This window comes from Drosophila guanche, unplaced genomic scaffold (genome assembly GCF_900245975.1).
Source record: "Drosophila guanche unplaced genomic scaffold, DGUA_6, whole genome shotgun sequence".
NCBI classification, from domain to species: Eukaryota; Metazoa; Arthropoda; class Insecta; order Diptera; family Drosophilidae; genus Drosophila; species Drosophila guanche.
The window spans coordinates 4,743,682-4,771,410 of record NW_022995752.1 but is presented as its reverse complement, the minus strand read 5'-3'; the positions used below and the strand labels follow the sequence as shown (position 1 = coordinate 4,771,410).

The 27,729-nt window shown below is 41.1% G+C and overlaps 1 protein-coding gene across 1 annotated transcript in view; it reads right to left on the bottom strand.

The window, feature by feature from the left end:
* Positions 1–282: 282 nt before the first annotated feature.
* The window catches only part of LOC117588066 (discoidin domain-containing receptor 2), a 139,597-nt gene continuing 112,150 nt past the window's right edge, over positions 283–27,729 (bottom strand). The window contains exons 16-18 of the mRNA XM_034279126.1: positions 2,210–2,372; positions 590–739; positions 283–516 (exon numbers count right to left, since the gene is read on the bottom strand). Of these exons, the coding sequence (XP_034135017.1) occupies positions 352–516; positions 590–739; positions 2,210–2,372 (478 nt within the window). The 3' untranslated portion in view covers positions 283–351. The remainder of the gene's footprint in view (positions 517–589; positions 740–2,209; positions 2,373–27,729) is intronic.

Genomic DNA, 27,729 nt, shown 5'->3' with positions numbered 1-27,729 from the left:
AACGTTTAATTCTGTGCGTTACATATGTACTTCCAATTTTCCCCCCCAATACAATATACCCCATTTACTCTTAGAGTAATGGGTACAAAAATTCTGATAGATTCAGAGTTTTATCCCCCCATCTTAGGCATCCCTATCTACGACATGCCGTAGAATTTCTGTTTTTACGTTAAAAATCATTAATTATTTAAATGCTTTACAATACATTTTTTCTTGTTAAATACATTCAAAATTCGCATGGAACACTCGAAATATTTATGTAGATTTATGATGTGCTAAAAATTGCATTTAGTTTTGAGTTCTTTAGTGTGTTTTTTGTTGCTGGTTGCGTTTTTGTGTACATATTGGATTTCAATACATCAGCGTCTGGGACTGGGGCTTAAAACCTAGATTCTTGCGCTGCAAAAACAAATGTATCTCCCGGAAATTGGGTCGACTCGATTCGTTGCGCTGCCAGCACTCGCACATGAGATCGTAAATTTCACGCGGGCAGTTGACGGGCATGGGCAGCAGTTCCTGCCAAAACAGAAAAATATAAATACAAAATTCAGTTTTGGGTTTTACAGCCACTTTAAAGGAATCCACTTACATGCATTTTATCATCCTGATAGATGTGTCCAATGTTCTCAATAACATTCTCGTCTGTCATGTGCTCGTAGGGCTGTTCCCGCGCGAATGTTAATATCTCCCAGAGTGCAACAGCAAATGACCAGACATCTGATTTTGTGGTGAATTTTCCCTGTAAGAAGGATTATAAGCGGATTGCATTAATATGGACTTTATTAATGTTAATATTATATTAAATAAATAGACTTTGGAAGTGAAAGAAAATGTATAAATATGGAGTAGTGGAGTGTCTAATTCACACAGAATAACTTGGTAGATGATCTACTTCTACTGAAATGATCTGTAGCATGAAAAACTGCAGAAGCTATATGGATGTAGAGGTGCATTGGCATGTTAGTCTATGATAGCAAATTCTCTGATGCCCCTTAAGTTTTGTCTTTATATCTACTTGTTATACCTGGTACGGTATTGTATTTGTCCACAAAGTGGATTTATGTAACAGAAGTAACGTCAGAAGCGTCTCACACGCCCCTTATCGTTTTGGTAATATTTTATCGATGCTCATCTAAATTTGTATTATATTTTCCTGTAGACCTAATAAAAGTCGCTCTCTTAATAGCTTCTGCCCCCAAATACTGTTCTTTTATCATTTTAAACAAATTTTGACTTTATTTTGAAAGCAGTCTACACTACATTTATGTTGTCCCCACTACTACCCTTAAACCTGGTAGCCGAATACAATCTGCTATGAAAATAGAAATCCTCTTCATTGCCAAAAGGCCTTTTGATTTTGTTTACATGCTTTTTGGCTTAAGGATTATGCGGTTCCTGTGCACAGATCTGAACATAGAACGCACAGAGCAGAGCACGAACCTATTCATGTGCACAAATATCCTGTAACGCAACTTTTGCGCTTTTTAATATACACAGAGAGAGCCAAACCCCACCCATACCATGGGCTTATACCAACGCTTGGGGGCCACCAGAGGCACCCTCTAAAAGCAGCTTCTAAAAACCAGACACACAAACACACATAGACACACTCTCATCCATGGATACCTCTCCTCTACGAACAATGTTCCCCATCTCATGATAAAAGGGGATATGCTGCGTGGGCCCTATATCTAGTATCTCTTGATGGTAACTTTATACATGTCGTGTTTGGGTTTGTTGTTGGTCTCTGCCTCTGCTGCCTCTCTCTCCTAACTCTGCGTTCCTCGTGTAGTTAATTAATTTATTTAGTGCGGTTTTTCGCTGGGGGATTTATAAAATATTTTACTCGGTTTTCGGGTTTCCTTTTCCACTTTTCTGTTTCTTTTTTTTCGATGTATTCTTAGCCGCAGTTTTTTTTGTGTTTGGTCTTTCGGTTTCGTTGGGTTTGGTTTGTTCATTTGTTTGGGGAATACAATTCTGTGAAGTTGTGGGTAGAGTGCAGGTTAATGTACTCGAAGCCTGTGCCGGTTAATTGGGGTAACTGTCAGTCAGAGTCAGAGATAGCTGCCCCTCAGCTAGTTGGTGGCAAAGGTTTAACCATTTTATTTGTATTTTTTAATGGATTTTATTTTCAAATGGATTATTGTATTTGTGTGCAGATATTAAAAGATGTTTTTAGTGTACTCTGGGGCTTTGTTTTCGCACTTACCAATAGCACACTCTCCCAGGACATCCAGCGTATGGGCATCGGCTGTGTCTGCCGGCCAGTGGTGCCCTCCAATTGGCAATAGTCCGACATATAGGCCGATCGATTTATCACAGTGCCAATGGAGCAGACCTTGACGCTCAGCTCGGGCCCAATAATGCAGCTCCTAGAAGAAGAATTAGAAGTACACAGAGGGTAGATTTAAGCAGTCGACATTGAAAATTCAATTAAAAATACCAGAAATTAAATAAGCAAACACTTCCGCAGGCCAAAAAGCCAAGCCAACCCAGATCAGAGTGGGTGAGTCGAGAGTGGGTGTGGGTGAGTCGAGAGTCAAGGAGTCAGCATAACGGATTCAGGATATGCTCCTTTTCGGCCAACAACACGAAGTTGATTGCTTCGCCAGTGTTGTCGTTGTCGTTGTCGTCGCACATGCATTTCAAATGAGGCAACAGAAACAGCCACAGCCCGCCTCTCCACCACTGTGCTATCGCGTTGGCCTTCCCCCATTTAAAGGATTTACGGATCTACTTTACGCCAAAAAGGGGTTGATAGATGTTGTTTTCTTTTAGAGGAATACCCTAAATTAAAAGTGAAAGGGTATGTGGATTTGATGGGGCAATAAGAGGAGCAGAGAAGAAATATTGAAGTATATACGTTTAATTTCGAGTGGTTGGATGTCCACAATGCCAATAACAATTTGATCAAACAAAAATTTATATTCGTTAGAAAATCTAAAACAAATTTCATTTTCCCAGTCATCTACAGGGTACCCAGCTTTCCTATCTCCCACAATGGCTTCCGTTTGACAGCCGAGCAGATTTCACATTACGTTTTGGAAGCTGCCAAGTGGTCAGTGGTTGTCCTGATGTCCGTTGCACTGCGCAACGCCCCCCCTGAGGGCAACAACAGCAGTTTGCCAGCTTTATATATTTCTCCCCTCGTGCATTCGCCCCATATTATTGTTTCACTCACACCCCAAGAGAACTGAGGACAAGCTGGAAAGAGGGGGACCACAGAAAAAGATGAAATGGGGCAGGAAGCGCTACAAAGCGAAAATCGGAGGGGGTCAAAAAACGTTCAAGCATCAGTGAAAATGACAATATAGTGGAACAGAAAGTGGGGCAGAGTAGGTACTGATGGAAGAATGAAAAGGGTATAGGTTGGATGGGTTGGGCACTGTAGAGCACTGAATGGGGTAGCATAACTCTGCCAGTAAATGAAACCATGAAATGGTAAACACAATCAGCATTTGATATTTGATATCACAAAAACAAACAAACGAAAAAAACGGAGTTAAAAGGAGTAAAAGTCAGGAGTAAAAAGCAAATACGAGGACAGTTTCGTGGCTATGACTGATGACAAATACCTCGGAGGACAATTGAATTCGCTGTTGCGCTAAAGGAAGGGGGCACTTGCATTAAAATAAATATCCAAGGGGTAAAGAATTTGAAAAGGAATTCGTTTTAAATAGAGTGAAAATAAATGAAGGTTTATGCCAAGAGTGAAATGTGCTTGGCATTAATTGGTGGAAATTGTGGAAGAATATCTATAGATTCTCTATAAATCTATAAGCAATTGTTATGGTAAGGAAATCAAGAAAGGATTTGTTCCCGAACATCAGAAAGATAGCTGGTATATTAATTTCCCCAATTCTTTTCAGTATACCAAACGAATTAGTGTCAAAAATATACCAATTGAATTAATTCAAAGCTACTGTAATTCCATCTATTTTACATTTACCACAATCATCCACCAGTTTCTACATTAAACTTCATCTTCCTTAAATTGTGCAACATTTCTTTAGTTTCAATTACGTTTGTGCCCTTTTTCATTGATTTCCCTTTACTTGAAAACAATTTTCCTTGCATTTCCCTAAACTTCACCTCAATCAATTGCCAAGGAAATGGCATTGGCCACATGTTTAGTTTTCCATTCAAATCAATGTCCAAATGTTCAGGGCGTAACCGATGGTACGATTATCAGACAAACTCATTAACTGACGAATAGAATCAAATATGCAAAGACCAAACGCATGACAGGGAGTGTTGTGGTAGGAGTGGCGAAAGGGGCTAACATACATCTAACTTCAGCCCTGTTTCGTACTGTTTCATTGCTGTGGGCTATGTGTGTGGGATGTGGTATGTGCATCCCCCATATGATCTGATCTGTGGACGGGGCATTAGACATAAGCAGACAGGTCCTGACGTGCATAATTTCCTGCCTCTCTCAATATTGAAAAAGGATATGGAAGTGCTGTCATATTACAAATAAAATGTAAGCTTCAAGTGCTGTCTGAGCGACAGACGGACGGATAGACGGACGGGGGCCCTTGTCTCGACGATGTAATGCGTTTAGGCCATCCCCCGCCCCACGGAATCATAAACCACATGAAGGGAAGCCAGGATATGGCAGGATATTACTGCCGAAAGAGTGACGGGTGGGGGGAGTTGTGGGCACCAAACAGTTTCTGATTTTCGGTGCCTTATAGATTTTGATTTTCGAAGAACAGTTTGAGTCTCCCTTTGGGCTTCAGTTGAGTGAAAGGTTTAATTTTCACAAAACATGCAATGGGGGGAGAGCTCTCTTCTATATACAGATATCTTCCATATAGAGCTCTTTTTTCTCTTTGCCAGATCGAGTGTTGGTGGTCGCTGCTAAGTGTCGCTTGTTGAGTGAGTAGTTAAGTAGGCTTGTCGCTGCGCCGTTTCTGGCTAGGATTTCCATTCTTGTGCTTTTGACATCCATTGACAGTGATGTCTCGACACGTGTCGACCGAGGCCTTTCCTGCTCCGCATGGTTCCAGTGCGAGGGGTTGGTTGGTAAAGCGAGTAGCGAAACCCATCCTAAAGAGCCCACACTTAAGCGAGGAATTGTATGTTTGCTGTCTTTAAGTTGATATGAGTGGGAGTTTTATATTTCATTAGCCATATTTCCTTGGAATTGGATTCAGATTGAATTTTGTTCCAATTGAAATTTAAGATATGGTCCTGACAGATAGTCAGATTTCGTCATTGAAATTCATTAGAAAAGGTGAAATTCGGTTACGCATGGTCAAGCAGTTCATTGCATTAATTTGCTGTGCTGATGATCTCATCAACGCACCTACTGCTTTATTTTCCTCTCCTAAGTTTAAAGATTGAAGATGACATTGTCCACACACTCCCCATCTCACCCCATCCAACAAGAGCATACGCCAAAGCATGATGCAATTATACAAGGTGTTCTCGTCGATTGCCGAATCGTCGGCGTTCGGGTTAGATTGGTTTTCAGTGTTTGCTCACTCGTCAACGAGAAAGGCTGTGTGCAGACGAATTTTGAACCATTAAGCGAAGGGAAACTTACTTTTAAATGAATTTAACTTGCAGTGGTTGCGCCTACCCTGCCCAGCAGCTTTTTTTATTTTTTGCACATTCTCGAGCGAGCTTAAAGAGTGTGTTGGCGTGAGATGTGCTGTGGATGTAGAGACAATGTCAAATTTCAAATGTATAAAAAAAAACAATAAGGAACAGATATAACAAAGTGTCTAACACATTCCTACTCGTGTTTTTTTAACGCTATATTTCTATATTTAATGATTTTTTTTAATTTTGGGAATTATTTCACACCGTAAAAAGGAACACCATTAACTTCCACAGTTAAAGCGATCTTTGAAAATTTGTTTAAACTGTTTTTGGATAGTTTTTGCTGGTCTAAATATAAAACCAAAGAGCACACAATGGCCAGAATCTAGTGGCAGAACAATTCTGCATTCTCCGCGTCCTTGGTCCTCGCTTTCAACTTTCACTAACAAGATACTCGTAGCGTGGCTGTGTGCCAGATACAGATACGAGTGCGAATGCGAATGCGAGTAAGCGAGTGCGGCAGACAAAAAACAAACAACAACCAGAGAGCAGCATTCATTGTTCTGCAAAGAGCTGTTGTTGTTTTTTTTGGTACTGTTTTATTTTTATGTTGTAGTTTTTCTGGGCAGATATCCCGGCCAGATGGCAATTACAAGCATATTAGGTTAACACAAATGCACAACAAAATGTCCTTGGTTACGTTTGTGTGTGGCAAAATAAAAATAAGGGAAAAATAAAGCAAGTAAAAAAGGGATACGGAAAGTGCGCGTACAAAACGCAATAACAATAAATTTCAACAGCAACTTGCGGAGGAGCACTTTTAAAATGTGTCAGTAAAACATATAGTTATGGGTTTTTAGTTGTCCACCCACCCGAATTCTTCCCCTCAAGGCTCCTAGAATATCGTCCTTCCACAAAGGATATAAATAAAGCGAAAGAGAGAGCGAGAGCCCCCGAGCAAATGAACGACTTTTGTGGATTTGCTTTGGTGTTTGCTCGCTGTCCATCTCCATCCTGCAGGGCGGGACACTCGACGGACAGACGGACGTCTATAAATTGGTTGAACGTGCAAGCCCTTGGCTTGGACAGGAGGCTTTAGCGAGTTAATTAAGGCGACAGAAACTTCAGACTTCAGACAGCATGAAAGGCCATTACGGACACGCCACCGACATTACGGACATTAAGTGCATCGAACATCAGGGGCTGGATAAGAAGTGCGAGCTGGAGTGCTGCCTCCAATGCCTCCAATGGCCGATGGTCAGTCGTTCAGTCAATAAGCAAGAAATACAAACAATTAAACACGAGTTGGGGTTAGCCGGGGCGACGGTAGTGGGCTGGGATTAGGGGTTATGAATGCCACCCTCAAGAATGGAAGGGTTCCAGCGAGAGATTTAAAAGCTATTGAAGATGGGAATCGCCTCAGAAGTGTACTAGAGAGCCCATTAATATGTGTAATTATAAATGAAAACATATTTCAAGAGATGATTTATTTGTTTCTGGTATTTCGTAGAATTTCTTTCAGCTCTTGAACTGTATTCCATTAGAAGAATGGTTTATATCTCAATAATGTTCTACGCCCAGACCGAAATTAATGGTATTTATTGGTTTAGAATTTAAAATCTTGCCGATAATGATGGTGACTATGATAGTGTCTAATAACCTTATAGTCTTATTTTGGATCAATAAAAACTCCCATAATTTTACATGACTTTAACACACAGGAATATTGAGGAGTATTTGCGACCTGGGTTGCAAAGCGGCACCCCCAAACACCTTTTATATCCACAATTTCACAATATCGACAAAGACTTTTGTTATGTTTTTCAACTAAACTTAATTAAGACTTAAAACTTAACTCAGAACTATTTTCAATGACCTAAAGAAAATCTAAAACCTACATTTTCTTGCTTTCATTGTGCCAAACTCCTTTATAATCTGAAGTATATTAAGGTTCTCTGTAATATTATACTCTATTGATTATAAACTGCGATTAAATAGCCTTTCCTGTCCCATAATATTAATAATATAAAAAATAAAATAAATACGGCTCTACTTTGTTCTTAATCCATTTAAATTTGCTTTAACTTGAGTTGGGCTTGGGTCCAAATCTTAAATGACAGTAGTCGTTAAAGAAATAATTATATTTGCCAACAATCATTGGCGCTTAAAACTGCTAAAATATTCCCGAGCCTATTAAGTTTTAGTCTCTCAACCGATTTCTATTATAATTAGAATTGAGCGCCCATCAGTTTAAAAATTAAAGAGTAAACCGCAGTCTAAAAAACGCTACTGGAAAAAAGTTTAACCGAAAAGTAGTTTAATGAAGTCTGGACCACAGAAAGACAGGGAACAAAAAATCAGTGCCCCGCCACAATTGAATCCGGAAAAACCACACAAACACACACACAAACACAGACAATAACAACTGAAATCAGTTTTAGGGAGAGGAGTGGTTGTGGTGCAAAACAGGACCCCCAGCGAAGCACCAAACAAAGTGTCCTTGCCCCAGTATCCTCCAGTATCCACTCTGTATCGTTCTCATCAGCATCAACCTCCTCCACAAACGCCAAACTCTGGGATATTACACGCTGCCCGCTGCCGCCGTTCATCTTCTGGCCCCGTTCTCTGCGTCGGACTTTTGCCGGACAGGACATATTGTCAAAGGACATCATCAACATAATGGACATGTTGTAGCCACAAAAACGGATGTTAAATTGAAAAAAAAGGGGGAAAAAGAGAGAGCAGAAACCGAAACTATGAGTAGGAAATACACATGGAGATGGACAAGGCCGAGACGAGTTTAGCAGCTTATGACAGGAGAAGCGGAGTTTGGGTAGCCAGCAACACGAACGTGAAATGGGACACTGGGCTCCTAAGGACTCTGAGGGAGGGACCCATAGCCGCAGCCGGACTTCGCGTGTATCCGACTTTTCCGCACAATTGAAACGCTTGAATGAAGGGAACCAATGAATGAGGGACGACTGAAGGGACACACAGCGAAAGGAAGTACAATACAATACAAGCGCCTGGAGAAGGGTTTTCTCTTGGCATTACTCTAAAAAAAGGGTTTGGTTATATGGGTTATTAGGATTGGAAGGGTTGAAGATGGAGGAAAATTTTGATTTTGAAGACAACACGATTTTAAAACAGATTTAAAATTGTTGAGTAACAATTTTCTATGTAAATTATTTGCATAAACAAATAGCTTTGCAGTGTATAATAAGCACTTGAAATGTGTAAAACAGCTTTTTCAATGATCTATGTAAGAAAAGGTAGAGGAAAACTCTAAATATGCCCAAAAAATACTATTTTTGAAGGAAATTATTTTAGCCTCTTGTCACAGATGTTCTTCTCAGATTTTAATATCAGTAAACTCATACAGAAAGGGCATCCAAGTATCTGTAATGCAAAGCCAATTCTTTGCATTGCTTTTTATCTGTCGTACAGCTTCATCATTGCAGGGGTAGGGTGACCCTTGTGTCTGTATATGGGATATGTGCCTGGGAGTCATCCTACAACAACTATTATCATTTGCCAGGACAAAGCGAAAGAGAGAGAGAGAGAGAGAGAGACCATAGGAAGAGTGACCCTAGCTCTGGGATAGTGAAACGCAGAGAGATCCTTGGACAAAAAGACAAATGAGTGGGGGAAGGAAGCGAGCGGGGAATGGGGAAGCCAATAGAGCAACCGAACGAAAGCACATAATAGGCCATTGGGTAAGCACTTGAGGGTCAAGCCCGTAAATGTATGCTAATGATTATGATGAAGAGTGTGCTTGTAGGGGACCCTGCCCCGGTCCATACCGTCCACTCTCTATCTGATGTTTGCTTTTTTGGGGTTAAAGGTTATGATGGCCTCTCATTTCTCATTTATGGCTTGTTGTTTGGTTTTGGCTTTTGCTTTTCCTTTGGCTTTTCCCCATTGCCGATTGATTTTGTGCCTCTAAATAGATGAAATATTTATCTGGGTTTTTATCTTGGGATTTGAGGTCAAACTTGGGATTTGCGATTAGGGATTTCATTGATTTTATCGGGACTTTCAGACACTGGAGGGGAAGGATGTGGAAGTATTTTGATTTTGAATTCTACTCATTGGTTTTGGTTTTTTTTTTCATGTTTGGAAATTTTGCTTCAATTGAATGCTGTAATTTTTAATTTAACATTTAATTTTTTCAATTTCCAGAAATGTCTGGAATTTCGGTACATTTTTGATAGAATCCCAAAATCCTTATAGTTTCCTTCTGCCACTAAAAACTTCATCCAAATTGTTTGAAACACAGTATAATAGTCCCATTTGAGTTCTTCATTAAATCATTGTTGCCCCAAGTGGCATGATGTATTGTGCAACAACTATTGCTGCCATTTGCTGCCACTGTCACACTTTTATCTTAATTTCCATTGGGAGATTGGGCGAGATTGGCAGCCATTTCACCTATTTGAATGCAGTTGACATATTGGCCATTAATTAAAACATCAACACCCCAGTCCCAGTCCCATCCCCTTCCTGTTTGCCTGGTTGCTGCCAGGACGCATCCTCCATCACAAACATCAGAGCACAAACATCGCCTGGAGACTTGTGCAACAATTTCACATGTCAACGCATGCAAAAAAAGAAGAGGGAAATGGAACGAGCGGCGGAGCATCCGCTCCCCTGTGAAATGTGATCAGATGGAATGTGACACACCCCGACCCCCAGGGGTGGCGCAACAGAAGAGGATGTTGCAAGGTAACGAACGCCAATAAAGGTAAAATTAAGGAGGGAGGGATAGGGTGCAGATGCAGGTGCATCCATTTAACCCTTGACATCGCGATGCGAGCAAATAAAACGGGGACGTAGTGCTTCTCGCCGTACTTCAGTTTCAGCTTCCACCATCAGAGAACACACATCAGTATCCACACATCCGCTTTCATATCAGTAGCAGAAGCTCCTGCTGCTCCTCTGCTCCACAGGACATGACGTTGTCATGACACTGTCGGACGGAGGGACAATCTCCTCCCTCTCTTCGGATGCCATCGAAGTGGATAGCGGAGTAGCAGTAGCAGCAGGAAATAATGTGCAGCCATCCGGAAGTAGTTTCTCTATCAAAACGTATTGATTGACTTTGGGAATGTGCATTCTCCCACGATGCCCCCTAATGGGGCAAGGTTGTTGGCCAGGGCCAGGGCGTTGCTTTTGATAGGGATTGGAATTAAAGTTTGCCATAAACATAAATGTCGTAATCCATAATGGAATCACGTAACATACTCAAGTATCAATGGAGATTGAAGCAAGGAGGAAACTTTTTTATATCTTTATATGCACAGAAAATGCACTACCGAGAGATACTAGACAGAGATACGAGTAAGCTGCTTGGATTCTAAAAGAAAACCACAATTTTCCTAATGAGTTTTTGCTCACTGATGAATATTCAGACGATCCTAATCATCTCTCTCACCCTCTCCCTCCCAAGATCTGCATCTAAATGCCCCACGGAACTCAAAATCGCACCGCTCAAACGCCCACTTCTGGCTGTCACGCCTTCTTAGTTACTTCATTAGGGTACAGTGCAGCGGGGGGGTGCATTGCGGTAAAGCTTGGCTCTGGCTTTTCCGTGTGAGTGAGTGATGAACCCCGGCTCGGCTCCGGTCTCGTCTCTGCCACAGGTGAAAAATTTGCATTTATGCAAATGGTAGGCGTTTCACAACGCTTTCACTTTAACAACTTTCCGCGTGGAAAGTGCTTTAGGTGACACCCCTTACCCCACTGCTCCTGCTTCTCCCTGGATCTCGCTGCATTTTCCAAGTTTTTCCCGCTTAATTTATGCGCATTTTTCGTGTACTCGTATATTTTTCAACTTCGTTTTTTGTTGGAAAATTGATTGCCATCCTACAACGCTGCGTTCCAAGAGTTTTCCAGTTTTCATTTTCAAAATTTAGTGCTTTCACTTTTCCCAGAGAATATCCACTGCCATCCCCTGCCCCAAAATTCGTATTTTCGCTTTGGAAAAGTGTTGTGCATGTTCTGTTGCAATTTCTCTGCAATTTTTAATTAAAATTGTGACCCAAAGGTGTGATAGGGGATCGCCAAAGGGCCTTGTCTGGCCAGTCGACATTTTAATGTTGATTTTATGCAAATGACAATTGATTAAGAACAGAAGGGGAAAGGAACTGATTGAAGGGATATTAAAATAAATGAAAGCCGCTGCCATAATGGCCATAATATGCCATAAACAATTACAATATTAATAAATTATTGCCATGCAAATAGGGCACTTGATGGGGCCTCCACTACTACCGATGTCTAATATATATTTTTGCATATTTATGAAACAATTAACTCGAAAACTTATGGTGCAGTATCATACCCTAATGTAGGGGGCAACAACAGACTTGATGGGGCAGGAACCATGCAAATGGCAAGTTTCCCTCCATGATGTATCCCGATATATATTTGAATATTAATAGCGCATGTAAACAAATTATTCCGATTACTGATGGTGCGTGTAAATATGTATATATGCAAGCCGAAAAGTGTATCTCGATTACTGACTGAGCGGAAAAAAAGAACTGAACAGGAGAACCAAAAGCAGTGGTGCGGCAGTCGCTTAATAACTGGGGAGGGCTATGGGTTGGATTTAATAGGCTCTTATCTCTTTCACCCCAAAACCCCACTAATGTTGGCCTCTCCACTGACTGTGTGTTTTTTCTTTATTACAGTTGTTTAAAATAACAATACCCGCCACTCCCCCTGCCTGCATTACCATATGCTCTCGCCTCTGTTTGTAATTTATCTCTGTCATTGTTTGATTAAATCAATTATATTTATAGCCCATACACAATGGCAGTTCCACAAAACAATGGCGGATCCTTCTGCACGCCCCCTGTAAGTCCCCCTTCTACTCTGTAATACATACATACATTAATAATTATGCCGTTATCCGTTCCCCTAATTGCGTTGGTCATTTAAACGTAAATCCATGGCGTCCAAAAACGGGCAAACGAGCAGTGGTCGACGGGGTCCATGGGCTGCTTGTCAAAGTACTAAAATCGAAACCAATTGAAATTTGGAAAACGCTTCTTGTTGCCGGTTTTTGTGGATATGGTGCAGCTGGGTAGCAGGGAGTCGGTAACGCGGAGTCGGCAGTGTTGGATTGTGGCCGTTTGAATTTCTCCTCCGTCATTGATTTGCAATTATTACTAAAAGCCCCACGCAATGCGGGAGGCAGCAGCTGTTCCCTCGGTGCGCTGTGACAGCTAATCTACACACAAATCTAACAATGCCCTCCGCCGACTCGGCCCACTGATACCACCAATCGCAATTAGAGATGGGAGATGGGAGTAGTAAGAGTAGTGAGAGAGGCGCCTGTTTTCTTGTTTTATATATTCCAGTTAAGTTCTAGATATATTTCCATTTATATTTCGTCTCTAAAGCTATTTTCTTGCCGATTCGGGACACGCTGTCATCTCTAAAAAATGCAACAACTATGACCGTAGCTCCCAGTGTCCTTCCCAAAGCACATTCTGCCCGCTCGTTACCCCTCTGAAATTCTAGTCCTGTTGACTTTGACTTGTCGCGACATGAAGCGATTAAGCCAGAAAACGCTTTTAGCCAACGTCAACGACAATGCCATTGGCTTTAAACACAGCCTTCGGGTTCGAGGTGTTTGTTGGTTTTAGCTTGTATTGTGGCAGGGGAAACGGGGCATTGGTGGCAGGGTGGACACACATTTATATTATCGTATGATTGATCACAATTTCCTAAAGTAATTAGGGGCCACCCACGAACCTCCTACACGCCACTGCACGATTCCAGAGAGCCTGCGGAGGGGTAAAGAGTCCAGGCTTTAAGGGTAATTGCTTTATAAATAATTATCTGGCCACAAAATGTCACTGGTCCCTCAATAAAAGGTGCAAAAGAAAGAGTTTGTCTGTCCATCGAAAGGGATTTAAATAAAATTATTGCAAGAACATTCTTGCAATAAAAGGGCCATCCATCTCTTGACTGTAGAAAAACCAATTGAAAACGGAAGACCATTTGCTTTAGCCATAAATCAAGTTTTATTCTTTAGATCTTGAATGGTTGATTCGTGCCCTAAAACTAATATTCATTATGATTCTTGCGGTCTGTGGAGCATTCAGCATCGCATTAAATTTAATTAACCTTCGCCCTAAGAGGTTTTCTTTCATGGCAGCACCCACCGACAATCCCTTCCATCAACGATTGCCATTACACACCACATGAAAATACACATGCGCGCTCGTGCCACAGACGGAGGATTGCCCGAGCAGCGTCTGACGGCCAGCATATTGCATTGAGGAGCAGGACAATAATCAAAGCCAGAACTTAACGACAACTAAATCCAATTATTCCAGCGATTCCGGGAGGCAGCCACGGCTGCGCAACAAGAGAAGCCAGGGATATGCCTGGAATATGCCAGCGATATGCCTTAGACATTGTAGGATATGCAGAATGATGCACATGGAACACGTGCGCGCAACGAATTTTTCCTATGGTTGAGGGATTGAGTGGATGGGCAGAGTGGGTGCTGCTGCTGCTGCTGCTGCTGCTGCTGCTGCTGCAGGGGGTTACTTGGGTGCCTTTATGGGTGGCTTGATGGGTCGGTGGCAGATTGCATGCCGCCCGCAGCGTTGCATAAAGGTTTACTTTTCATTTACGCGCCACCACCCCCCACCACCCACTCCACCTATGCCACGAAACGGGGACAAAGGAACAACCCTTACAAATGCAATGCACACACGCATGTCAAGAGGCGCGGAGAGGGGTAACGGGGGTAGATCCTTTGTGAGGACCACCCCCACTCTGCCACACAGCACCACCGAAAAATTGTAATTAAATATAATCCGCTCAATTTGAAACGCACACCGAAGGAGAGGCAGTGGCAGAGGAGAGGCAATGGGCGGCCAAAAGTGAGGCACTCTCCCCCACTCTCTCCCTATCTCATTGCATCTCTCTCTTGCATTAATGCATATTCAGGAGGGGTATTTAGATTAACAAATGAACCACACAAAAAAAGCATCGAAAATGCTGAGTTTAATATTTCAAAAATAAGTTCACAAAAGCTTCCAAATGTTTTTATTTCTTTAAATATTTTTTCTTCGTATTTCACATTTTTCTGGTCTTGCAGGGCATACAACATTCGTAACAGATTTGCACACAAATGTTCACGAATTTAACTTTTAATTAAAATCATGGAAAAAAGGATTTCAGAATCCTTGCAAGTGGCTGCCCGCTGATCTGCCCTGTGGCCCCGCTCGCTCTGTGTCCAGTGACCGATGCGTTCATGCATTCAAAAATGTGCATAAATTATTGAATTAGTGTGTTTCTTTCTGCCCCTCAGCCTTGCTCCTGCCTCGCCTGCCCGCAATTTTCACGCTTTTCGTTATTAACAAAATAAAAGGAGTAGCAGCAGGAGCAGTCGAAAAAAAGGAAGAACAATTTTTAAAGCATAAATTAAGGCGACAGTCGCACACTTGCTAATAATTTATGCATTACGCTGATGGTGGCTTCTGAATTACGGTAGCTGATGGTGGATTTAAATGATCAAGCTGCTGGTTGAGTTTGTATTTAGAATCTGATGGCGGAGAATGAACAATTCGCTGGCTGATGGTGGCATTTGGCTTAGCTTTCGTTTTCGCTTTTTGTCTTTTTCGGATTGCCCTTTCATTTATTTATTTATAACACTCGCAATCGCAATCGACGGTTAGGATGCAGGGCAATTAGTTCTCTCCAGATCCTTGGGGATGTTTTAATTATCGTATTGTATAGAAATATGGCCACCCTTTTTGTTATGCATGCGATTTAAAAATGCAAATTAATTCGGTTCTTTTGTGGCTGCTATCTGTGTGGTATTTTATTTTATTTCTGCGAGAGTTTATTGCGCAGATATTTGATTTATATTACAAATTATGGGGCGTGGGTTAGAAAAAAGTTTGTTACAGGTAAACGGGAAGTTCGTGGGACTTCGTGTGGGTTTCTATCACCAATCACATCACCAATGTGGATGCCTTTTGTTCTGGAATTCCCACACTTTCGAACATGATGCTGCCCTCCTTTCTAAAAATTTCAAATGTGTAACAAATTGCCACAACAAACCAACAAGTCACCAGATTTTTCCAGCAGCTTTTCAATTGTCGTTTCGTATGCCTTCTGCCTTTTTCCTCTCGGGCCACTTTACACGTTCCAAAAACAAGATAATGGCTCTCTCCCTTTTTGCTCTATGCTTCTGTGTCCTGCAGGGATTTCATTAAAATTTTACTGTCACAGTAAAAGTTTTATTATAAACTCCAGAAATGCTCCTTGCTGTTGCTGCAAACGTGAGCCAAAAATAACACCAAAGGGGAATAAATACAAAGAGAGAGAAAGCAAGGCAGAGAGACGCCAAAAAGGACTACGTATACGACTCTGTACAAATCTCCCATCAAAAGTCAGCTCTCGCTACAGCTTATATAGTAATTATTCTCCTCTCTGGTCTGGTTTTGTCTGGCCTGTCCAGACTTCACGCATTACGGACCCCCCGACACATGAATATGCAACAAGCGGTGGCAGTTGCAGCAGCAGCAAAAGCAGCAACAAAGGCTAGTGCAAATCTAGCAGGAGATTGTCTGTAATAGTGGGGTAGCGACTAGAGGTTACCCAAGGGTTACCCCATCATTATTGAGCCATTTGTTTTTTAGCTCTAATTTTTAACGAATAATGTGATGGAAAATCATATGATTTTTTGGAAACCAATAATTATTTTAAGCGGAATTACGTCTGCCATCTATTTTTATATTTTCTACCCGTTACTCGAAAAGTAAATAGCATTTGTGCTCGAAAGGGGATGTATGTAACGCACAGAAGGAAACGTTTCCGACCCCACTATATTCTTGATCAGCATCAAGTCTTTTTGTCCGTCTGTCCGTCCGTCCGCCTTGTTTGTCGACTAGTACTCAGAGACTATAAGAGCTAGAGCCACCAATTTTTGTATCCAGACTGCTGTGATATCACTCTGATACAAGTATATTTTAAAATTTGATGTATGTAGATGACAGATGTAGAAAAATGTAAAATGTAAAATACATACATTTGTATCAAACGAAGGTTACATTAATACATACGTACATATAATGACTGAGTAACGGCGTCTCACGTTTGCATTTTTTATTGCAATTTTTGTTCACCCTGGGTGTTCATTCGGGGGTTGTTGAGTTACTTAGGCAATTCCCTTCGATCTAAAGTCAGATATACCCAGAAATACCCTCCACCTTCTAGGCAGCAGAGGCACACCGAACTCCCATTCTTCTCATCCATTCTCTCTGTCTTCCTCCATCATCTTTACACAGTCCGACACCTTCTTGACTCTCTTTCTCTTCGCTTTCGCCTCTCCACTGTCTTGGTCTGGTTGTCGTTCTTCCTCCCAGCTTTGCCTCCCTTCCTCATGCCTCTCATTCTCTCCTGGCATTTGCTCAGTTTATGTGCTGCTGCTGCCTGCTGCTGCCTCTGCTTTTAGGGCTAATGTGCTCATTTTATGCAAAAGTCTGTCCTGCTACTCACGTTGCACCTCTTCATCCTCTCCATCTTGCACCGGAAAATTGTGCAAGAAGATTTGTATGCGCCCCACGGCAACATTTTTTCATTGTTTGCTTCTTTTTCTGTTGTTGTTTTTTGTTGCTTTTCCTGGTGTTGAGGCGACGGCAGGCAGGGTTGTGGAAAATGCAACAGCTTGTGTTTATAATTGAAATAATTGCAGAAAGCAGACATAATTATATTTTCATCGTTGTTGTTGCTGTTGTTGCTGTTGGCGGTGTTGCATTCACACAGTCATTGTCCCTAGAAGAGCGAGGCAGAGATCCTGGCAGCAGACTGAATCTGAAGTTCTCTGGAGAACCTTTAGTAGCCCCCATGCACCCCCTGGAAATTTGTTCATTTGTTTTTGTTGATTTTTAGTTCATTTTAAGAAATAGTTTCGGTGTGGAAACTAAAGAATTTAATGGGGAAATGAGCGAGTTTTCAGTAGTCTATAGAGAGAAAGGAAAGCGGAGAAAAACAGGATGTAAAGCAGTTTATAAATACTGAAAAGTCAGTAATTTGTTTGAAATTGATGCGTTATACTTTTGGGAAGGAGGATTTAGGGTTGTAAAAAAATACATATTATGACCAACAGTTCCATTATGGATAACATATTTAAAGGATCCTTGCGGTGACATAGCTCAAAGCTCATAAATCGCCCTTAATCTAGCCCCAAATCTGCATTCATGGGATCGCAATTATTCCAATTTATATTTCTATTCAAATTGGGTAATAAATATTTGATATCCAGTGACCTTGGATTTTATTTTGATTGCACTTCGCAGCGAGAAATGATTTATTTATTTTAATAAAACTTCATTTTAAAAGTTTTAATCAGGAGACTGGGTATGAAATTGGGAATGAAATTTTGTTACGTTTCCATTTGGATTCGATTTTTGTGAATTTCTGCTAAACAAAGAACCTATAGATTGATTTTTAATGGCTACAAATATGAGGTTTTGCAGTTAATTCCATGTAAAATGACCAGATATTAATTATTCTTCCATATTCAACTGCAATGCCTCTAACCTATTGTTCTCCATGATGCTTCAAGATTCCCCTCACCTCACTGTGCTACCATGCAACCTGCGGAGGGGCTTAGGCTTATGTCTCCTTGAGAGGCAGCAGGCGATGTTCGTGCAAATAATTTTGCGTTTAAAATGAACCAGCGCCCAGACTTAAGCCCGAAGCTGTACTGCCCCTGACAACGTGGCTAAAGTTTAACATCGCCAAAGGGGGAAGGAAGGGTAAGGGTAAGGATATGTGTAGAGATTGCTGCAGAAGAACTTTGCTGCAAAGACGCTGGAAGGTGGCTGGTCGCTTGCGCAATTTAACTAAAAGCTCAATCAATCATCTCTTGGACGTGTAGGCAGAGGTGTATGGGCGTATGGGCGTATGGGCGTATGGGCGTATGGGCTTGGGCATCACCTCCATGGCAATGCTTAATTTGTGCTCATCCTGCCACACCGCCTGTGTGCCCCAGCCTGCCGACTCCTGCTTCATCCGCGGGCTCTTTTGTCAATGTTGTCATAGAGTTTCCTTCCTTGCATTCCCCGTGAACCCTATACGTTCCACCCGAGCGAAGTTTTAAGCCGCTTTTCGGTCGCCTTTTGAAGTTTATCTGTATCTCTGAGCTCTCCACCTGATTGCGGCAATGTGTTGCATGCATTTAGGCACATTTAGGCGGCCAGCAAACATATTTGTATTGGCTTCCGGCAGACCTAAAAGGGTTGCTTGTGTGATTATTTGGTGAAGTCCTTCCCTCCACCATTCCGAAAGCTGAAGTAGGAGCTTAGGAAATTGTTGCGCTAATACGCTAAGAGAAGGATTACGTAGGATCGGACGAAACGAAGCGGTGGCGCAGCAGCAGCACCCATCAAAATCAAAGTGTTTTGGTGTTTAAGGTAATAGCTTGGAAATTGGAGAACAGCGAGAGCTTTCGGAGGATTTTATTTGCAGAGACGTTTATGTGGGAATTCAGCTTAAAAAATAGCTAAAAAAGTGAAGAAAACTTAACAGGTGCCAATATAAATCTACTGATATCAGAGTAAAATCCAAGGTTTTTTAAAGTTAACAAATTCTCTAAGAAAATGATTTTATATTACCTCTAGAAGAACATACGCTTCCCAAATCTATTTTTCTACCACTTAACTACCTTTAAGCATGCCTAAGCTTTCAGCATACGCATTCGCGAAACATTCTCTTACTTTTTTTTTATATTTTCCAGCATCCACAAGGTGAAAACTTCCCTTCACAGAGTGGGCCAAGAATAATAGCCCGGCCTAGATTTATCTCAGAGCCTACAGAATCGACCTATGCCTGCGCTTCACAGCATTCTGACAGCTGTGTTTACCCGTGAGATTTCATGATAATCAAAAGTTTTTCCATGTGTTTGTTGAGGTTGCCACACCATGCCACATGCCACAGCATTATCGCCTGCCCTCCTCTGCCTCTGCCTCTCTCGCTGACAAATCTATTAGTGCACTGCTCTCTTGGCTCTCTTGGCGGCGGCTGGTGCCTGAAAAAAAAAACCCTAAAAGAACAAACATTAGCGTCTAATTCCCACTCGCGCAACAAATTCATCAACTGCCACATAATCCAGCAAATTTTTCAGCACTTAAATTTTTGGACATGACCTGAAACTTTGCCCGTCCAACTGTCCGTCTGCTGTTCGGTCTCTCTCTCTCTGCTACGTTTTGGGTCGCCTCCTAATCCCTAAACTGTCGCAAAACTTTTGGCCCTCCCAGAAGAGGGAAAATGGCCCCAAACATATACACACAAACACACACACACACACACACAAAGTAAAGGAAAATGCCTCAAACACAGCTAAATGGGGAAGTGCAGAAGATGGAGACGGCCGCCGCCACACAACAGAAAAAAGGTTGTGGAAAATGTTCTAGAAAACAGAAAAAAAGTGATGGAAAATGAGAGAAAAAGTCCAACAAAAGTTTTTTGCAACAGATAAGAGTGCAAAGTTTTAGAGGGAGAGAGGGAGAGGTTAAGGGAGAGAAAGAGAGCCCGAAAGAAAGGACAGCGAAAATTACAAACATTTTCAATTATCACAAGGCAACAAACAACTGAAATAAGGAGGAAGCAGGACTCTACCCGACACTGCCTGCCTGCCTACCTCTTGGTTGATGTATTGTGTCTGTGGCACTCATTATAAGGACATCATCTACCGTCATATAATTACCGACTTACCGCCTGTCCTGGCCTGGCCTGGCCAGCCTGCCTGCCTGATGATTGTTTATTAAGTTACTCGTCAAATGGCGCTGCCTGAGGTACATGGCTACAGCATTTGCCTGATGAATGGACACACCACACAGCTTTTGAAGGTACTGTACTCTCTCTGGCTGTCACCTGTTTCTTCAGTCATTTTTCAAAGGGTTTTTCGGCCCAAACAAAACAAAGACAAGACTTTGGTCGCAGGGAGTGTCGCAGTGGGAGTGTCCTCCATCTTTTTGGGGGCTGTGTTTTATGTTCATTTTTCATAAGTTCTTGCGGTAGGCTCAACCTCTTGTATCTTGCTATCTCTTCATATTTTCAGCTGTTGTTGTTTTTTGCTGCTGCTGTTATTTTGGTGGACATTTTTCAAGTGTCACTGTCAACGGGTGCGCCTTGAGGTGGAGGTCCCTGCCCTTTTGGCGACACTTGATTGAAGGCAATTAGTGGAGGAGCTGGCACCTTTTTTGTTTTGCCAGTTTTTCCAGCGAAACAACATTATTAACATTAATAATACCTGAGGGTGGGATTTATGGAATGCCGTAGGAATGTTGTACTCCTTGAAATGAATGAATTGAACTTGTGCATTCTAAAGAATAGGGATTCAGGCGGTACCCTGCGGATATTCTTTGATCTGTTTATTATTTATATTCTCGATAATTATCCTTGGATAAATGGCATTTATAGGGATTATGATACCTCTCTCCCAGCGGTGCGTGGCGGTTATAATTAAACCAAAAAGAAGGAAGAAGTTTCCTGCTTTGAGCCCTGCCTCTACTGATAATATTAACCAGGGTATCTCCACTGTCGATTCACGCGAGCACTTCCTTCCTTGGTTCTTGTTCTTTTTTCCAGGGAATTTCTGGAAGCAGCCTATCCACTTGCCACTCTCCACTCCATTGCCTGGAGACCTGAACTTTAAATTAATTAATCACATTAAATGCTTTGCGGAGACTCCCTGTCCCTGTCCACACTCCCCCGTCCTTTGCCCGTAAAGTAAAAATTGTCAAAGCAAACTACTATTAAGATCAAAGATATGCCGCACACAAAAATAATGATGCCAAATGTTGTTGGCACAATTATGCTCCACTGACTGCTAATGGTGGCTCTGGCGGTTCTGCTTCGAAGAGAGCAATGGGAAAGGGAATGAAATTAAAAGGAACGGGGATGGGGATGGGAATTGGGGATTGGTATGGCGATAAGTAGGCCTCTTTTTCTGGCTGTCAAGACGAAAGCATTTCAATTAATTAAATCATTTCTCTCTGTCTCCATGCAAAATGATGACTCCGCTGTGCGATAGATGGTATTGCTGATTTTGAGCAGCTGTACAATGTTTGAATATCATTGATAAATATATTATTGAAGCATGTGCGTAGCTATATATTTTCAAGATTCTTTGCTTTTCGAAACCCTTGAAAGTTGTTTAGTTATATATTTATAGAAGGTTTTGGGGTTTTCCTTGAGTAGTCATTTATATTTATGCGATTGATTATACATTTTAATAGGATTGTAATATTTGTAGCTTTAATTCGAGAATGGAGTGGATGCAATTGGTATTCAATTTGTGAGGAACCAAATCAAACTGGGTTCGATAAGAAAATTTAGGAAAAAGGAAATAAATGGACCAAATTCTCCAAGATCATTGATATTTCCACCATATATGTATATGCAACTTTGCCTTTCTAAATACCTCTAAATATCTTTTCAAGCAGCCCTCGCATTAGGTATTTACATGAATAGAGGCCTTTGGCCGCCTGTCATTTCCATTTCGATTTAGTCGTGCAGAATTCCCTTTTGAATATCAAAACAACAACAGAACAGAACAGAACAGAGGAGCAGCAAAAACATTTTACAAAACTTTATCTCAAGTGGAGAAAGCCCCCTTCGCCCCCCCACCCAATCACTCAAACAAAAACAAAAACTGAGCAAAAGAAAATGTTTTTACTTTTGCCCACACAGAAAGGAAAGGAAATTCAGTCGTGTGTTAACAAAAACCTGAATAAGAGATGCGCTGCGATACGATACGTTACGATACCCCTTTTATTTATTCAGAGACTTTCAGGGATCTCGAGATATTTTTTCAATGATTTAATTTCAGGGTGTTCAAAATGGGAAAAATGCGTACAAAATTATCTGTAGAGAGAAAATGCATTATGCCTTTTACCCTGCCGACGTGGCCTTCAATTAGCGTTAATCAAATAAATGATGATACGAATGCGGTTTTTCCCACATTTTCACATTTTACTTTTCTGACAGCTTTTCTGATGCGGGTACAAGGGAGTGTCAGAGTCAGAGTCAGAGCCAGAGCCAGAGACGGCCGCAAAATGGCCAACTGGCTAATTGACACTGTGATTGGGAGCGTAAGCAGAGGTTGACAGGTGGACAGAGCACCACATTCAGCTCTTGGAGCTGTTGGCTCACTGAGCCTCAATCTCTCATCTCTCATCTCTCATCTGTTGCCTCGTTTTCTCTTTCTCTGCCGCCACCGTTGGCTGTTTTTTATTATATTTTATTTAATGGCTTTGCCTGTTCTTGTAATTTTTGCTTTGTTTTTGTGTTGTTGAACCGCATGACAGCATTTCTGCCAAATTGACAGAAAAAGCATCAACACAAAAGTTGCATATGTATTTTCATCCATCTATCTGCCAGTGTACATATATGTACATATTTATATGTATCTCTAAAAGTAAGTTAATTGTAAGCAAAGGACGAAACTGTTTCTCTACAGTGGTTTTAGGAATGAAAATGTGATTGTTGCCATTTTTTGTTTTAAACAGAACGTTTATTGACTGGAAATCAGTTAGATTATTAAATCTCGCAATGAAAAGGTGAAAAAATCCCTCTTTTAGCTTAAATTTCATTGAGATGCCAGCCCCCAATGGATCTAAATATCAATCAAATATGTGCTACACCGAAAATATTCAGATTTAAGCTTAAATAATCAAAACTAAATTAAGTTCAGAAATAAAAGTTTGGTAGATTTTTCAATAATTTTGATGTATTATTCAAGTATTATAAGCATGTGCATATAGCTTGGTAAGCTACTTTAGGGTCCATTTATATTCGTCCAATGCATCGCTGAAAGCAATGGGGAAAAAGGCTTCATCCGTGTAGCTGTGGATGTATCTACATATGAATGTACAGGTGTATGTACATACATATATTGAAATACGCACCATATGTTTGCATTTCCCATCCATATGCTCATTGTTTTTACACCACTGTTGCCACTCACACACAGAACTCTCTTTTCGAACTGCGAACTGTAACCAAAAAGGACTTTCTATGGGTCTCTGCGCTGTGCGGGCAAATGAAAACTAAACACAATTAAAACTAACGAACCTGGCAAAATTTACACAAAATAAATTTTGTTTTAAATGTTATGAGGCTCATCATATTGGAGAGGGTAGAGCAGACTGCAGAGGGGCTGTAAAGTGTGTGGAAGAGTGCTGTTGCTGCATTTTCCTGCCGCTGCTGCTTCTGCTGCTGCTGCTGCTGCTGCTGCTGTTGGTTCTAGTTGATTTAATTAAATGCATTTGAATGCAAAATGCCTGTGCGTACCGCCCGGGCTTTCTCTCTCAAAAACCATCAGCATATGTGTGGCTTACAAATACATAGACACATTCTGACACACATTGTTATGCACTCTTGCTTTGATATATGGATATGCGTTTGGCCCGTCATTCTAGCGTTAGTTTTGTAACTACAAACAAAAACAAAAAGCGGAAATAGGAAGTAGGAAGCTTATGGCTGCTGCTGCTGACAGCGCCCTCTGGTGTTATTTTATGGCACAAAATATGTGAAAGTCATCTAAGGGTTAACAGGGGTGTACAGTGCAGAGGTAGTGGTAAAAAGAGCTCCTGGATATACATTTTCATAATCTAAAATGGAACGCACACAGTCCCAGTGGATATCCCACCCAGTGCCGCTTCTCTAACAAATAGCTGTGGGTTAAATTTAATCAAAAAGTGCATACACTACGCAACATATCACAATTGCAGTTAGATCCAATTGTTGCACATAGAGAGGGAGGGGATTATGTGCGGACAGGCTTCTATCCAAAGGATAGGCTTAAAGTCAATTAAAATGTGAGTATATTCTCACGGCCTCCAATGTTGACTGCAGTGTGGTGATGGGTAAAGGATTGTGTCCCCAAATCCGTAGAGGAGTGCAAAAATTTGATTTTACTAGTGGTACCGTTGGTTGATTGATCTCTGGGCATATTCAAGAGGGAAAATGAATGGAAATGGAACTTATTGTGGATTAAAGTGGAAAATTAGCATAAATATAAGATATTGAGAGAACCTTTAGGGATTTCGAATTCAATTAATTTTGAGTGGGAAAAATCATTGAATTATTTTAGATTCAAAGAAATCAATTATTTTAAGATGATTGAATAAGAATTCTAGGAAACAAAATAAATACATAGATAAAATAGATATGAATACATTGTTGAGCTACTTTATTCAGTGCGATATTACGCGTATAAATGGGTTGGTAGAGGGTACGGAGACTGCGGTCCATGCATATCAGTTCCAGACCGCAGCAGGCCCGACGGGCCGAATTGCCCGTGCCATATATAAAAATTCAACGAGAAAGCTTTATAGAACGCTCGGTCCGGCATCTGAGCCGAGCACGAGCGCTGGATGCAGACCGTTAGAGCAGCTTTGGGGCTGCTGAACGAAAAAGACGGAATGAAAAGACAAAAGAACGGCTGCTGCCGCGCTTAAGCATATGTCTGGACGTTGATATGAAATGAAATGAATGCTGGTAACAACATAAATGGTAAAGTTGGTAAAGTTTTACCACCAGGTAAAATCGAAAATACAATGTTAAACCCTCTAACCACTACCACCATCATTTGCATGAACCAACAAGTTTCCAGGAAACTTACTTTGAAGTTGCCATGCCCTTCGTTTCAATTATAGTCATAATACAATTACGGAATTAACTATTCTTCGCTTACCCACTTTCAAAGAAGTTGATTCAGAAATTAAGCGCCATTTATGAGTTAATTTAAGCAGAAAGTGTCTTTAGGCAGAAAAGCAAATTTAAGCAGAAAATTCAACAGAATTGACACAGAAACTGCATCAGAAACTGCTACAGAGGCCTCATTACACAATCATTGGAAAAGTTTACGATTATGGGAGGTAATCTTACACCTGATGGACTCACCTGATGGATGCTGCTGGCTGCAGAAATATGATAAACGGATAAACTGGAGCAAATTTTGCACGACTGAGTGAACAGAGAAGTAAAGTATCCTGCAGCTGACACTACCATTATTAGCCATAGCAAGGACTCGAAGGAGGAGCCATAACAATATTCAAAATTTAATTGAAGATAGTAAGGAGCTGAGCACGCTTTCTCTCTCTGACCCTCGCTGTAAATGGCATTTGGGGGCAGCCTGGCATAACTAATTGAATGCATAATTTACAATTAAGTACGTAAGCTACTTTAATATTTATGTCTATAAAATGCAGACACACACACACAGCAGAGAGAGAGAGAGAGAGAACCTCCAGAGAAAGAGCAGCCTCCAACCCATCCCGCCTTCCATTCCTCCATTATCGACCATCATTTGTGCCAACTGCAATAAATGTCAATTATTCATGAATTTTCAATAACTTCAGAGTCTAGAGGAGGCAAAATAGAAAAGTTTACTTTTCATCGCTCTTTTTTCAAGGGGTATTGAGAGAGTATGGAGGATATGCTACAGAGAAAGGAAAAGTGAATGAGGAGAATCTAATCTAAATATATTCAAAAAATCATAAACATCGTTAAAAATTCCAAGAACGGTAAGTAGTACTCTTAGCAGTTTTAGTTAGTGTCATAAAATGCAGCACTAGTCATAAGTAGGATATCGCCATGTCGATACAATTTTGACTTACATACTTTAGTCCTCGCCTTTTCACTGTTTTTTTAATGTTGTCTGAGCTTCGGAAAACTTTTTAATAATATGTAAATATGACCAAGAGCAAGAGGGAGATAGTTGTAGAGAAAGATAAACAGACAGAGAGAGAGAGAGAGAGAGAGAGAGAGAGACAAGACATCGACATCGACATTGGCGTTAACTAAGGAGCACATAAAATATGGTGCCCAAACAATATGAAAGAAGAGAATTACTCGAGCGGCAATGACAGAGTGAGAGGGGGAGAAAAAGACAGACGGGTAGAGAGAGAAAAAGAGAGAGAGAGAGAGAAGTTGCAAGAAGATGGATTAGTGGGTGGGAGCAACAGAGAGGCACCGAGACGCCAAAAGCAAAGAAGTTTCGAAACGTGCTCGAAATGTCGCTTTTCCTCGTCATACGGCCGAGAGGGAATGAACGAGTAGCTGAGGCACAGAGTAGTTATATAATGGTGAATAATTAACAGTTATTAATAATGACAAAGGCAGCTGCCGCCGTATTTTCGACATCGAAAGCAGCTTACAAAATGTATAGCATTCTTTTAGGTGGTAGGGGTCCGTCAGTCGGCAGAAACAGAAAGAGAGAGAGAGAGAGAGCTTTTTGATTTAAAATTCACCGCCAATAATAATAAAAATAAATCATTCTCTACTCCCCAAACTTCTAAAATGTTTAAGTAGGACTTTCATTTTTCGACGTAGCTGCATGATGGTGAGGGGCTGTTCGGGCGGTCGCGTAGCCAGTGCGTGCGGAGGCAAAAGTTTTCCTGTTTTTGGTGACTTTTGCTTAATAATTTGCCATAATTTATGAGCGCACTGCTGCATCATCTTTATTTTGGAATTTTTGCTCCGCTCCCCCTCGGACGACAGATCTCGAACCACACTACTGTGAACCCCCAGATCAACCTAATTTCAACTTTTTGCCAAAACGTTTTTGAATGCTTAATTAGTTGGCGGCAAATGCGAATAGGAGCAACGAATAGGGGAGTAGCAGGAGGCAGTATAGCGCCCGGGAGTGAGCGGATTCTATTTTCTTTCGGGGCATGAGGCTGCTGCGAATTTACTGGGGGCTAACGATTTAATTTGTTTGCTCTGCTTGAAGAACATATTTTATTTAATTGACATTATTAACTTTAATGTCATGCACTTTTTCATTAATGGAAATGGTGGCTTGTGCGAATATGCGGGGAACTGTGAACGTTTTATATGATTCTGTTCCTAGGAGTACTTGCTCCAGTAAATCTGGTCGAAAAAGACTTCCAAGGCCAGAATTATTTTAACGAAATGTTATTTTCTTAGAATTTAATTTTCCTATCATCTTTTAAGTCTTTTGAAAACTGGAAAATAGTCGAAGAAGCTCTTAGAAAAATTGACTATCGTAGTCATTATTGCAATCTTCACATGAAGAAACCAAACCGTCCCTCCATCAATGTTTTCCAGCACTATAGCTATCCCGAAAAGGGCTTTACTGGAATCCTTTCCCGTTCCAAACAGCTCCGCGTT